The sequence below is a fragment of the Vidua chalybeata genome, chromosome 3, assembly GCF_026979565.1.
Source record: "Vidua chalybeata isolate OUT-0048 chromosome 3, bVidCha1 merged haplotype, whole genome shotgun sequence".
NCBI classification, from domain to species: Eukaryota; Metazoa; Chordata; class Aves; order Passeriformes; family Viduidae; genus Vidua; species Vidua chalybeata.
The window spans coordinates 1,650,377-1,666,243 of record NC_071532.1 but is presented as its reverse complement, the minus strand read 5'-3'; the positions used below and the strand labels follow the sequence as shown (position 1 = coordinate 1,666,243).

The following is a 15,867-nucleotide window of genomic DNA, read 5'->3' as shown; positions in this document are numbered from 1 at the left end:
TTGCAGAGAGTAATTTTTATATGATATTTCTTTTGATCAAGACAATCACATTCAGACTCTGAGGATATTCCATGGAGCTGCCCTTTTGTGCAAAAAGGATCACTCAGTTAAAATACCAGGGGCAATGAGGGTTCACAGTAGCACATTTTAAAGCAAATTTAGGATGTGCTTCTTCACTCTGTGTATCTGTGGGGGGGCTAGGATGCAGTGGATGCATGTTTATACTAAATATGCAGAGATTCTGGCAAGTTTTAAGAGCATCTATGCTTCCTGTATAATTCTTAACATAACTTTTACTTGTTCCAGAAAGACTTGAAAGAAATTCCACAATTACCAGCAGTAATAACCTGCATGTCAAACAGCTGTAGGAATGAAGGCAAATCTATCCAGTCACACATGGGGAAAAGAGAAGAACAGGGGAAAAGAGGCAGAAAACAAAAACCCTTTCATCATGAACTGATCTGACAGATTACTGCATTCTTGTTGACTTCATAGTGCAAGCTCTAGAATACCTTTATTTAACCTAGAACTAGTGGAATAGATTTTCAATTTTTACCCCATCTTATAATTCTGGTAATTTGGATACAATTTCTGAAGGCTTAGCACTATAAAAATTATTTTCACAGCCTGGTAGACGGCATTGTTTAGAAGCAGCATGTAAAAAGTGGGAAAAAAAGGAGGATGAAGGAATTCCCATTAGACCAGGTTGTCCAATGACCTGCTGTTATCCACTCCTAGAACTTTGTTACAGAGGATGATCCAAAGAAGAGTTCTCAGTTTTAAGTTCTTTGTTTTCCCTCTGCACAGAGTCTGCTTTCCTTCAGGAAAGACAACAGCTGCATTTGCCATTGTGTACTCCAAGAGGTCACACTGGGAAGATCTATTTGCTGTTGACAGTATCTGGAACTCTGTATTTGGAACAGAACATTATTTCTGCATGAAGAATTCACAGCCCACTGGCAAGGTCATCACATTTAGCTCATGCATGATTATTTGAGATATTTAAGCATTAATACTTGCTCATTTGTACAATGTGCTGTGCTTCTAAAAGCTTTGTTTCTCTAGTGATAAAAATATCAAGGATCACTGATGTTGATGGAGACCTTGCAATGTAGAGAAAAAAATCATATAAAGAGGCAACAATAATAACTGCCTCAGTATAAAACAACAGAGAGAAATATTACATAAAATATAAACGATTTCGATTTCCACTGCTGAAACAGGAATTCCTCATTATGATCAAGACTAATTTAGCTCATCATGAATAACCTACTTTGACAGGCATACAAAATATCAATAGATTAAGGGAGTATTGCAAATCATCAATGAAGGTAGATTTAGTAGATCTACTGATAATTTAGTTAATTGCATTCAAAGTTTACAAGGATGAATTAATTGCCAAGCAAATCTTTATGCACATTGAAGAACTATAATTTGGTGCATTTGCAAAACCACTGGTGATACCAGAAATTAATATAGCTATTCTTTCAGGTGCTTCAGTCTAGTCTGTTTTCATAGTATTGGACAAAACAGCAAGTGAGAAAGCAAACATAGATAGAAGCAGCAGCCCTCTCTCAAAAGAATAAAGGAAGCCAGGGGCCAGTGAACAGATGCAGAAATAAAAGTGAAACAGACAAGAGATCTAGACAGGTTATTTTAATCCAATTAGGCTGATTCTGCTGTGTGTAGCATTTTTTGAGGATGCAGTGATATAACAGCACAGGAATAACATATGACTTACAATAGGCTCTAAAACTGACGTTTGAGAAGGCCACATGAAAGATGATGACAGTGAGACAAGTTGAAATTATGAATGTCAGTTCCAAAAAGCAGGTCTTGACATATGAAATGATGCACAGGCAGCAAAAGTTAACCCATAAATGTTGAGCTGTGCAGGTTTTTTTTTTTTCAGAATGGTGATTTCCTTCTAAAAATATATATAGTTAGCCCAATATCAAGATTAGGATGACTGCAGATCATCTTAGAGGATACAGCATATCTGTGAATATATTCTGTCATCTGGAAAGTTTAAAACTGGAACTACCAACTCATAAAAGTTTGTAACTACTTATTGTTCAGTCTAAAATAACTGCAGCACTCTTTACCTTCTCGTTTGGTAAGAGTACAACATCTCAGCTTCTCATTTCAATTTATAAACAATTAAAATGCTAAAATATTTTCATTTTCTGATTGGTATTCCAAAAGAATTCTGACTGGATTTTGCAGGGATTTTTATGCCTGCTGTTTAAAAAAGTGTGTGAAAGCTCTGGGGATTAAAATACTGCCTATATGTGTAGGAGAGAAGCAAGAGGAAGATTAAACCCTAGTAGGTAAGTGGATATAAAGTGTGCTTGAGGATGTACTTATAAAATAAAATAATTTCTGACAGAACTACAGTTTCCCATACCACACAGAAAAAAAAAAATGTGGAGAGAGAAGAGAAATCATAGACATTGTAAAAGTCACAGTCTGAGACAGGAAGACAGCATTTCTTTGGCAACAGAGAGGAGCAAAGATCACAAAATGGTTTGTGTTGGAAGGGACCTTAAAGATCATTCTTTTCCACCCCCTTTGCCATGGGCAAGGACACCATTCATTGGATCAGTTTGCTCAGAGACCCATCCAACTTGGCCTTAAACATTTCTGGGGATGGGGCATCCACAGCTTCTCTGGGCAACCTGTCCAGTGCCTCTCCAGCCTCACAGTGAAGAATTTCTTCCTAATATCTAACCTAAAACAACTCTTTCAGTTTGAAGCAATTCCCCCTTATCCTGTAAAAAAATCCCTCTCCAGTTTCCTTCCAGGCTTCCTTCGGGAACTGGAAGCCAAAAATTAGGTCACCCCAAAGCCTTCTCCTTTCCAGACTGAGCAACCCCAACTTTCTCAGCCTTTCCTCATGGCAGAGGTGTTCCATCCCTTGGATCACCTTGGTGTTCCTCCTCTGGACCTGCTCCTTGCCGTGCTGGGAGCCCAGAGCTGGATGCAATATTCCAGGTGGGATCCCAGCAGGGCCGAGCAGAGGGGCAGAATCCCCTCCCTGCCCTGCCCTGCCCTGCTGCCCACGGTGCTCCTGGTGCAGCCCAGGACACCTTTGGCTCTCTGGGCTGCCAGCACACGTGGCCAGCTCACGTGGGCAGGGCTGCTCTCCACCTGCTCACCCCCAGCCTGTGTTGACACTGAGGGTTGCCCCATGCCAGGGGCAGCACCTTGGTCTTATTAAACCTCATAAGAGCAAAGTGGCTCCACTACTCCGGCTTGTCCAGGTCCCTCTGGATGGCATCCTGCCAACCACACCACCCAGCTTGGTGTCATCAGCAAATATGCTGAGGGTGCACTCAATCCCTCTCTCTGTGTCAATAACAAAGGGATTTAATAACACTGCCAGCAAGGGACATCACTTGTCAGTGCTGTCCATCAGGACTTTGAGTTGTTGACCACCACTGGATGCAACTGTCCAACCACTTTCTTATCCATCATTTAATCCACCTCTCCAGTTTGGGGAAAAGGATGTTGTGGGTAACTGTGTGAAAGGTTTTACAGAAGTCCAGACAAATGACATCTGTAATCTTTCCCTTGTCCACCAATGTAGTCACTCCATCAAATAAGTCATTTTCTCTTGTTTTTCTGCCCTTTGAGGCCACTCAGACCCCTCACAACATCAGAGCACAGCACCAAGTACAACAGGCAAGAATTCCCCTCCACCCAACTCTTTCAGGCCCTGAATTGCAGCCATGTCAACCATCTGAGCTATCCTGAGAGCAGGACAGGGAATCTGCTCATGAAATATATGAAAGGAAATTTGCTGTGTAACTGTTTTGGCAGGCTTGAGTTGCACTGCTTTTGCTGTTCAGACTCATTTATCTTTACGGGTTATTGCTAGAACTATACCTCAGCACACTTTGCTAATTTTCCCTGTGAGCAAAAATAACACAGCTCTTGGAATCCAAACACAGAATTATTTTCACCCATTTATTTGTCCCCAATTTATAATTTACCCATCTAATTACAGCCATAATTAGGCTGCAGGATGTAATATATGTGCTTCCACAGGTAGCTGCTGAAATTTTACCAGAGGTTATGCAGGGAACTGATGTGTGTGATAATGAACTTTCTGTGTTGTATGGCCAAATCCTACACCCGAAAGGAAACATATATTGGAAATTCTCTCCCATACTTTTATGGCAGCTGTCTGCTCTCCCAGACAACTTCCATGCTGTGCAGGCTCAACAACACAATCTGTGTCTTATCCTTGTGCTCAATTCACTGTGTATTTGCAAAAAACCCACATATTGTGGGCTTCTTTTTCTAGGATCAGCTTGGATTTCAAAATCAGAAATCTGGTAACTCCACAATTATGCAGAATGGCTGCAGGTTTCATACTCTCTGCACACATTTATATTTTACCTAATGATAACTCTGGTTAAGCAGAACTAGTGATGCCAGGGGCAGGAAGTGTGATTTTGCATTGGCTTTGTTGCTAAGGCTGAGACAGTACAGGACAATGAATTAACTGCAACTATTTATATCAGGAAAGTATATGGAGTGTTTATAGCACAACAGAAACGTGCCATTGCAAGAAACACAGACGTAAAATAGAAAAGAAGCACCTACAGTAGATAATGTCTACTAAATACTAAGGAAGGAAAGACAGCAATGAAAGGCAATTTTTTCTCCCTTTTAGGCTGCTGGATAAAAAGTACCAGCTTGAATCCCCTCCTAAATCCAACCAAAATTCTCATGATATATATTGTGCCATATTTATAGGAAGCTGACTGAGAAAAATATAGTATAATACATTTAGAACAATAAAGGAAAATGATGCATACTATTATGAGAAGACCTGTGTATGCTAGACCAGTTTCAGAGAGCTGCTTGCTATATATCCCTGCACTGAACACGTCAGGCTTGTTATTCTTTCACTATCCACATTCCCTGGGTGGCAAATTATAGAAAATCATCTAAACACAATTCACCTTAACTCGCTTCAAATCTCAGTACGGTTTTTTCTTTTTTCATGCTCCTCATCCTTTTTTTTTTTTTTTTTTTTTTTTTTTTTAATTCCAAAGGAATTCAAGGTTAGGAAACGCGGCAGCTATGGCTACAGCTTTACTTCAGAAACGGAAGGCAAAAGTAGCATTTCCAAATGCACACAAAGGGATGCTGGATTCTGCAGCGTTCGGTGAGATCACAGCGCTCTCTAGTGCCTTTAGCGGGCACACGGAGAGAACTTGAGCCGAAGGAACTTATTTAAGGAACTTTCTTTAAATAAGGAATTTTAAATTTAAGGAACTTTCCTTAAATAAGGAACTTTAAATTTAAGGAAATTTCCTTAAATAACGCGGCACACCAAAGACCCACCACAATCGGTTTGAAAAATAAATAGAATGTTTATATTTTATAAATAAGTAAATATTTAATGGCTGTGTTAATTATCAGGTCACAACAGGATTTTTGTTTTGTTTTGTTTTGTTTTTTTTTCCTGCCCATGCCTGATTTAACTACAAGGAAAAGAGCCAAACATATTAAAGACATACAGATATGCATAAGTAGTACTTGCCATCTTAAGAATGTCAAGGAGCAAGCTGGATGCTTTTTCTACAGCATCAAAAATGATATTGAAATATTACACTGCATCAATAAAAAAAAAAAAAATCGATGATGTTTAAAAGAATGCAAACCTGAGAAACAGCATGGCACAGATTTGAAATGCTACTTTAGGAATGGAGTCTGAGCCACCCAAAAAGCTTTATCAGAAATGCCAGGTTTTTAAATAGAGGAATCTCTTATTGAAGATTATGAAATATCAGGATACTGTTTTCACAGTCTTTCTTACAATCTTAATAGCACTTTCAAGTGAGGCAAACATGTAAAATATCACAAAATCCAGCATAATTACCAAGGTCAGCTCATTATCTGTGACTCAGAGGCAGTTAAAAGAAAATTCAGCAAGGAATAAGCTCTTGATGGAATATTAATATCTACTTTGAACATCCTGGCTTTTGAAATATCTTATATCTTTGACTGTTATGAAATTTCAGCTTTCCTGCCAAGAGCCTTTTTAAAGAATTGTAAAATACACACTACTTTTCCACATCACTAGAACATATATTCTTATGCCTGTTTAGGTAGTCATTATTTTAAAAGCATACCTATACATCCTTTCAAAAAAATATTTTCCTCGGATGCAAATAAGTTTTTTAGAAATCCATCCATAGAACTCATTACTATCACTTATTTTAAAATATACATATGTTTATAAATAACAGATCTTAAGAATCTAGCAGGATTTATAACATGTAGGTTTAGTGTTGGTAACAAAGGTTACCCCACCTGCAATCAAAATTATGATGCATTACATATTTAGATGAGTATGTTATGCTACTTTTATAACCTATGTTCATGTAGAAGTCAAGCTTTTTACATAGACATTGCAAGACTCCTTTAGTCCCTCAACTATATTTTGGTTTATATGGGCCACTTTGTGTTGTTATCACTTCCTACCTTTTTTTTTTTTTTTAATTCCCATGGGATCTTCACGTGTTTAAAGTTGTACCTGCCTGTGCAGAAGTACTACTAAACTTGCATTGTCTGGGGTTAAGGTGATGTAATCTCTTGTTATGGTGCTGATTATTATGAAATAAATGGTTTCATACAATATTAAAAAATTATAAGGTACTTTACATCTGTGGTTTATTCTGTTTACTATTCTGTAATGGCCCTCACTGTAAATAATACAAGAATCACTGTACTTACTTTTTAGATCTAAATTTCTGGCTCCTGCTGTGCTCTGTGTTGTGATTTTAGTGTCAATCTTTACAGTGTGTAGGTTGTTGGTGTCCCTTGATATCATGACATTATGCCACTGGTTGTCATTCAGAGGTTTATTAGAACTTCCCTTGATGAGGTTGGCACCGTTTCCCAAGTCAAACACATAGTGTAAATACCTGGGAAAAAAGAAAAAATTGGAAAAGTTTCCTTTTTCTTTACATAGCAAGGGGGCAATAATTAATATGCCTAATATTTTCTATTTGCTTGCACTCCTCAGCAGCGCTGGCTAAACCAGAAGACAACAATGAACGCCAGATGGGGAAGCAACTGTGATTCCGAGAAATCGCCACTCGTTTGGATGAGTTGAGGTGCAGTCCCAAGATTCTGGAAAGCAACGAGCACTCCACGTACCGAGACATGCATACATACGTAGAGAGAGAGAACAAGAGGGAGGCTACAAACTAGCACTTCTTTGTGGTAAGCACCAGAGAAGTTATACCTATTATTTACTGCCATACATTTCAGGCATCTAGCTTCATCTGAAAGAAAGAGTCACAACAAAGCACATGAAGTTCAACAGGAAGAAACATTTTATCCATCACATCTATCCAGTCAAGAAAAAAAAAAAAAAAAAAAAAAAAAGATTTGCAGACTAAACTTTCCCGTGTATTCCTCCTGCACACACATTTCGAATGGACTGGTTTTGTCGTTACGCTAATCCATACATACCCTTTTACTAATTCAACCACAATGAAATCATTTCCATCGCCACTGTTAAAAAGTATCAATCCGTCCAGGGAGGTGGTTTTGAACTGGAAAAAAAGGTGCATAGATGTGTACGCTTGTAGCGTGGCCAGTGCAACATAACTTGCTTTTGTTTTAAAGGTTACGGGGTCTGCTATGATGTTCCTGAACCCGAATCTTGCATTTAGCTCACAATAATCGATGTCTCCATTTTTACATAAGTCAATGTATGCCATGCCATTAAATGTGAGACTCTGTAGATGCCCAATAAAATTAGAAGGCACAGAAGACAGGTAGCGCCGTTCTGTTATTATTCCTGTTTCTATGTTGTGGAATTCCAGCCGTGTGTGATCGCCAGCCATTTGACCTTTAAACAGCAACAAGAAAACATGTGTTAGTGTCTGAGAGGGGAGGTCAAAGAGCACATCATGTGATTAAGCATCTGCAACATTTTCACACTTTTCAGAATGTGCAAGGCCAATTGTTGTCTCCAAAGGGAATTCTTCCAAATTCATCCTAATTACTGGTAAATTCAAGAGCCTTTCCAAAGCATTCAGTAAATTTGGATAAGGCCAACAGAAAAATTTCTAAACTGAAACAGTTTACCAGAGTACATTAAACTGCCAACAAAATCCCTCACTTTAGTTACACCTAAGCAGATGTGGGGTTTTACTGTAAGTAAGTGCAATTACTTAACATGAGGAACACTGAGGCCAATCACAGAGCTAAACCAACAATATCAGAGTCTCATGAAAGAGAAACAGAACAGCTTGAGGGATTTTATTCCATGTGCTTTGCTTCAACGTGCATGATTTGGCTAGCGGTAGGAAGGATTCCTGTTTCAGCTGTCTTAGGCACATTAATGCTGCAAAAAGCCCTGTGTGACAAGGGTGGAGAGCTGCTTGAAAGCAGCTGGCTTTGTACCATGGGGATAAACCATGAGAGAAGGGGCAGAGCCCAAGAGATGAGCAGAGCAGAAAGCCTGCAGGAAGGGTGCATGCCAGCGTTTTGCAATCCTGGAGACAATAAGGGACTTGCTTATGTCAGAAAGGTGTCTGAAAGCAAACCCCACAGCTGCCTTTGAGTTCTGTCTGCCATGCCAGGACCACTGCAGAGCAAGAAGCCTGAAATTTGCTGACTGTAAAGCTAATCTGGAGGAAAGGATCAGCACTGCCAGAGTACACTGCATACAGGTCAGGTAAGTTTTTAAGCTAGTTATTAAATACCTTACTCAGCTCATCAAAATTGTGTTCACTCAAGAGTTCCTTTTTTCTGACAGAATGCCCAATTTTTTCCATGCTTATTTTAAAGAAGTAGGGCAGTATTTTCACAGGGCTGATTCATGGTCACATTGTGTGGAAAAACAGCTTCTTATTACTAATGAATTTCACCATTTAATGCACCTTTTGCAAACCATGGCCTGGATTCCCCAGTTCCTTAGTTGTTTCATGTCTCTCGTGGAGTACACAGAAGGTGAAGAGCAGACCTAGCCAGTCTGGACTAAGTCCTGGCATAAAACACTTCCCACAGTGGTAAAGCTGCTGGTGAACCAAGTTCCCTCTGTGCCTCCCCAAATATTCTGTTCCAAGAGACAGTGTGAGCACTGCCCCAGGCTGGGCATGGCAGAAGTGGTGCACAAAGCCTGGAGGAGGCTGACACAGCCTAAGCAAGTGTCTGTGGACATGTGTGTGACAGGGAAAAGACAAGGGAAAGAGAGATGTCCATATCTGGGATTTGCCCAGGGAGATGAATTCACCAGCAGGTTAAGCCTCAGCACTGAGATGCAAGTACAGGCATCAGTGAAGTTACAGGAAAAAAAATAGCTCTGTAAGTTTTAATACCATTCAGGCACAAAAATTGCTCTAATAATTTATGATAAATATTTACAAGTAGCTTGCTTAGCTTTGGGATGAGTTGTGTAGGACAACTTGTGATTGAACCCCACCTGAGATCTGCACTCACAGGGCTGAGCACTGCAAGGGGCACCCTAAACCCCAGGGACAGTCTCCTTGGTGTTCTTGTTTCTAAACATCAGTTCTGAAGATATCACTTTCCCTGAATGCATTAAGCAAAAGTGGGTTCTTCCATGCAGTAATGAGTCAGGGAGCTGTCTTGAAAAATGCCAAATGTGTAATTTTTGTTGGGACAAGAGCGGTATATTGGATCACAGCCAAAGAGCTGAGGAGCAGGTTTCAGAAAGGAACATTATGTATTCCAGTCTTGTATCCCTTCAGATGGCATTCCAATAATGTCATGGCAAAAATCCACCAAGCTTTGGCCTATAGCACAATATTCCCACTACATTAAATGTATTTCTTTCTTGAGCATAGTAATAAAAAACTTCCAGAGTCTGGGCTCGCATCCCAAATATCCCTCCAACATTTCAGGTCTACAAACATGCAAACAGGACTTGAGATATCACATAACGCTCCACAGGATTTGTAAATGCAGCAATGAAGTAAAAAAGAATGTAGTTTGTACTTACAACATTGGGTGTTTGGGGATTTTTTTTTTTTTGGTTTGTTTTTTTTTTTTTAAGTTTGTCAGGCTTGTGGAAAAACATCATACAAAAGGGCAATTGAATTTCAGTTCATAACTATAAGCTATTCTGTTATCTAAATTTAGTGATCTTCTAACCACTTTTATTTTCTATACAGTCTTAGAAAATAAGGCTCATCAAGGCTAGAAGTATTTAAACTCTTCTGTGAGGAGTAACTTCTTCAAAACCACCTGCATGGCTTCCAGTGAAAGCTACTTATGACTGAATTATATTATGCATCCATGCACACATCATGCATTTGTCAAAGAGGACCAAGCACAACTCACAAATGAGCAAGTGGCATTTTATAATCTGTAAGAATTGGAAAGTCAGGCTGAATTATTTAATGGATTTTCCTCCTAAGTTTTCTGGATCTGATGGGGATTCTTTCATATACGGCATAGGAAATGGAATCAAAAAAGGAAAACAACATGTGGCAGAAGAAAGCTGGAATTTTTAGTAGGAAGTCAGTTTACTTCCTTATTCTCCTCATAAAACTATAATGACCTTCCACATGAAAAATTAATGGGTTGCATTTTAACCAAATTTCTGATTGTTGGAACATCTGAAGAAAAGTTCTAAGCAGTTTAGAACAAGCACACTTTAATCCCATATGGCAACCCTTTCCCTATCCTTTCAGGAAATTCAAAGCTACAACACATTAAATTATATTGCATGCATTTGAAATTTAAACTTGTAAAGGCTTTCAAAAACACTCAGTGTTGAAAAAAACCCAAAACAACACAAAACAAAAAAAAACAAAAACAAACAAACAAAAAAAAAACAAAATAAAACACCCCCCCAAAAAAACCCCAAAACTTCTCACCACTTACACAACAATAAATTTTCTTTGTAGGAAATGTGACCTTCATGGAACTAACAGCAGATTACCCATATTTAAATTCCCTCTGTGCTTTCTCATGGATCAGTTTCCTCCTCACTGGTGGAGGAGGCCACAGATTGGCCACGCAGACTCCTGAAGGGAGTTTAGGAAGCTTAGGATGTCTTTTTCCCTCCAAAACATTGGGGTGAATTTCTCCTTTTGGATTAATAGCATTAAACATCTGCGCATCATGCAAATGCAGACAAGTTCCAGCTTGAAGAACTGAGAGGGAATCCAAGTCACCTGGCCATTTTTGGATGTAGGTACTGGCTTGTGGAAAGAATACAAGTGTTGCACCTGAAAGCTGCACCAGGTTATGTAACCTGCAGTATCTGTAAATTAGAGCTCTGGCATGAGGAGTCCAGGAATTGTGCATTTGGATCGTGCACTAGTTTTTGATCTAAACAATATTCGAATCTGCCTTGAGTAGCAGTTGAAACAGCAAAATTATAATTTTTTTTTTTGTATATTTCCTCCTATACTATGAAAAAGAAAAGAAATTGTTTAGGCCGTCTACATTCTTGGGAAAATCACCCTAGGCATCATAACATACACAGACTTCAGCACTGGAAGATGCATTGGTAATTTCTGATTTTAGAAAATATGTTCATGCAGCTATATGAATTATTTTTCTACCAGTGATAAGACCCTCAGGGCTCTGCTGAGTTGAAAAGGGATTATTAAAGAAGTTACACTCCTCTTTAAAAAAAAAAAACCCAAAACATTTAACTTGTTACCATTCTAACAAAGCTTAGAACCAATGATAAAAGTTGTTTAATGCTACACAAAACCAAAGGATAATTCTAACTAGCTAACAAAAAAGTTTAGGCACATTCTGCTGTGCAAGGAATCAGGGCCAGAATCCAGATGAGCTGCTATCAACAATAAGCATGTGAACATTGTCTTGTACAGGACAAAATCAACGTGTTCTCTATTAACATTTCTGATAATATAAATACAGAAATACATTTCTATCATCTGCTAGCATACATGTCCTTTTTTTTTCTCCCACCCCAACTGCTATTTTAGTATTTGAGAAAAACATGCTGCCTAATATATAATTATTGAGGACAGTTGATGCAAGATTCAAACTACAGTAGAATATCCTTCAAATGCTTATTAAATTCTTTCTTCCAGCAGCGGTTTAGAGTTTAGCCTCAACAATGTGTTGCCAAAAGCATTTTGCTTGCCTTCTCATTAGTGATGTACCAAATCACTTCTCTCCAATCACTGCATAAAAACATTCAAGTCAGCACAAAGGTTTTCATTGATTTCAATAGCAACCTTAGAGCAACATTTACAGCGAGTGTAAGAACACACTTCCACCAGCATTCCAAGATGCTTAATGTGAATCTTGAATCTAACCCAAGAAAAGGGGAAAAAAAGCATGTTTCTCTCAGATAAAGTAATTTTATTTCTGTATTTTTTTTTTGTTTTGTTTTTGCTTTGTGTTTCCCCCCAACAACATGGAACCCCAATGCCACAGTACCTGTCACAGCCTGCTGGTCATCCACCATTAACTTTAAACCTTTTCCTCGCCGCACCACACGCACTGTGTGCCACTCATTATCATTGAGGTTATAGCCAGCAAAAAGGGTTTCTGGGCCTTTGCCTGTAGGACATGCCAAACAGTCATTATGCAATCTTTAAAGCAGTTTACATGTGAACCTCACAGAGAAAGAGAGAAACAGAGAGACTGGCTGGGCAAATGTTAAAACTCACCAAAGTCACATCAAGCAAGAAAATTACCAAGTATAAACAAAATACAGAGCTACTATATACTGTATACTATAGAACTATCACATTAAAACACTTCTAATGTCTATTTAACTATGTAAACACATTGTATATGCACCAGGTTTTCATAAATAGGCACAGTCAACATGGATTTAATTATTCACTTTTCAATTTCCTACAGACCTTTAAGAAATAGGATTACTGAGCCAAAAGAACTTCAAGTATGGATTTACAAGACTAGATTTTTGCTCCCTTATTAAAAATAATTTGGTGGAAAATAAAAAGTGGGCATGTATTATATTTTTCTTAATGTATGTCAACCTGTTTGTTTAGCTTCTGTTTATTAGGACTTCTCAGAACATCATCTATTACCTGATCTAGGTGACTTGCTAATATTCAGATGCAGTACCTTCTGCTGTTAGCAGATCTTCAAGCCATAGTTTTCTTTTTCATTTAATGGATTTTTTTTTTTTTTTTTTTTTTTTTGAAATCTGCTATTTTTCTCAGCAGAACAGCAGACACTTTTTATGCAAATTCTGTCTATAGCACAATGTACTTGTGATATCCAAAGTATTCACAAGCCTAGGAAAAAGGATACCTTTAATGCCCAGGAAAAGATTTCTCTTAAGAAAAGGATTATGGAAATTGTTCCATGCACTGTTGACCAAGAAGTGAAAGAGAGAAAGAAAAACCCTGACTTTGTTTTTTGATATCAATAGATGATAGACCAAGCACTGCACAGATAGATTAAAACTCATGTGATGACTGTCCAAAAGACAAAGCTAATCTGCAATAAACAAATTACATTCTTGTAAAACAGAGACATCCCTGGCCTGTTTTTCAGTTCCTGTGGCAGAATAAATGCTGCTGATAACTTGAAGTTGTCAATTAAATTCTGGACTCCTCTGTGCAAAAGAGAAACAGAGCTCCTGCAGCTGGTCCAGAGGAGGGCTACAAAGATGATCAAGGGACAGGAGCATCTCTCTGATGAGGAAAGGATGAAGGACTGGGTCTGTTCAGCCTCAAGAAGAGATGACTGAGAGGGAACCTCATCAGTGTCTATGAGTATCTACAAGGAGGGGCCAGAGGATGGACCAGGGTCTGCTCAGTGGTGCTGGGCAGTGGGACAAGAGGCAACAGGCAGGAACTGAGGCTCAGGGAGTTCCACCAGAACATCAGGAAGAAGTTCCACACTGTGCAGGCCACCAAGCACTGGAACAGGTTGCCCAGACAGGCTGTGGATGTCTCCCCCTCCATGGGGATATTGAAGAACTATCTGGACACACTCCTGTGCCAGGTGCTCTGGGATGAAACTGCTTGAGCTGGGAGGCTGGAGCAGATGCCCCACTGTGGTTCTTTCCAACATGACCCATCCTGTGATTCAGTATGAGAGACACATTATAAAATAATTTTTGACACAAAAACATTAGGGTTACCCATCCCCTCCACTGTGCCCTTCCAGGTGACTCTATCCCATGTGCCAGTCTTGCTCTGAAAGGGAATGCAACTAGCTCTGAAACTCTCCCACTTTTCTCTTGGGATTCTTTTCCATCCAGCACAGGCCAACTGTGATGGGTGAGATCTGTTAATAAAATCAAAGCCTAAAATCAAAGCGTCTCTGACTTCAGAACTGCACAGAAGGAAAAGACACTAAGATCTTGATGTAGCTGTTCAGCATATTGGGCAGTTTTCATCTCAGATATTTTCCATCTTCTGTCAGCATTTTCTAAACTGCTGCTGGTTTATTGCTCTGCTTTTATACACAACCTTTGCTATTTTGGGCATGCCAAGGGATCTCTGGGAGCAAAAATGCAAAGCAAAGGCAGTGAGAGTCTCACAACACTGTTTTTCTGTGTCTGTGTTGACACCAAGCTTGGAAAGGTGTTCAAACCCAGCAGAAGCAGATGATTGGGGTCAACTACATGAATCATTCTGTTCCTTAAATGTTTGCTTTTTTTGACCAGTTTTGCATAAAACTTAAGTGAATAATATGAATGTGCTTTGAATGTGCTGGTATAGATGCAGTGATTAAAACCTTTAGCAATTCAGGTTTAGATACTTCAGTGGAAGCAATTCTACCTAGATTTGGAGATGACAGATGTATTTAAAAAAAAAAAGTTGAAATAACACGAGCAAAATCTTAGCGAGAATTAATAAGCCTGCTTAGGCATACACCATTAAATATTATTGCAAACATATTCATACTTATTTGTTAGTCCAACCTTTTTTTTTTTTTTAATTTTTAAAGTAGTTGAACCACTTAGTCTCCATTATCTTGCTTCAGATCTCTAAAAGATCTAAAAGCATATGCAATTTTAATTTACTCTCACATTAACATCCCTCTGTAGTGTCCCTTCCATGTAAAGGCTCCTCAGTGTATGTTAATATCAAATTCAACTTGGCTGCTCACATTTACAGGAAAATCTACCTATTCTATTTTAATGGCTGGGGACTTGTAAACTCTTCCTGCTGTAAAATTAAATGCACTTTTTCCTATGTACCAATCTATTTTCCTTGCAAGAGTACTCAGAGTTAAAAAGAAAAAAAAAAAATCAGGTCATAACTCCATGAAAGCTGCCTATTCCCACTGCATGCAATCCAAAAGAGGATTAAGAGGACCCCTGGTGAAAGGGCTTTGAAAAGGACAAACCATGGGAGCAGTGCACTGAAAAGAGTCCTGGCCATGGAGAAACGATCCACTTGCATGGAGAAGAGCCCTTTCCTTCCTGGGGCTGAGAGAAAAGGCTTTTGATTTGTCACAGAGGGTACAAGGAAGTGCAAAATAGCCAGGCCCAGTGCCCAGGGATCTAGCTGTCCCATCATGCTGCTCCTCTGCAAAGCAGGACAGTTTTCCATGGCAGCTGAAGAGGGAGATCAGAAAGGATGGATGCTCACCATTCCTGTGCTGATGCAGTGCTTGGGCTGACTTCCTGGCCAAGGACATGCTTTCACACAGAAAAGCAGCAAATCTGATTGTGAGCAGAGTATTTGGGAGAAAATTGTCCAAATGCTTAAACACAAAACCATGTAGGGATCCACTGATACCACAAGACTACCGGAACTGCAGAAGAAAACTCTTAACAGACCTTGTTAAATGGCATTGGGCAGCCTGAAACATAGTTCATATTAGTACTTTCCTCACTGACTTTCAAATACATTGACATAAAATTAATTTAAAACATCATATTGAGATCAT

General features: G+C 39.0%; 1 protein-coding gene across 18 annotated transcripts in view; it reads right to left on the bottom strand.

The window, feature by feature from the left end:
- The window catches only part of NRXN1 (neurexin 1), a 673,696-nt gene that overhangs the window by 352,985 nt on the left and 304,844 nt on the right, over positions 1–15,867 (bottom strand). For all 18 annotated transcript variants that reach the window (XM_053937300.1, XM_053937286.1, XM_053937282.1 and 15 more), the window contains 3 exons: positions 12,424–12,546; positions 7,498–7,879; positions 6,754–6,944 (listed from right to left, as the gene is read on the bottom strand). In XM_053937300.1, coding sequence (XP_053793275.1) covers positions 6,754–6,944; positions 7,498–7,879; positions 12,424–12,546 — 696 coding nt within the window. The remainder of the gene's footprint in view (positions 1–6,753; positions 6,945–7,497; positions 7,880–12,423; positions 12,547–15,867) is intronic.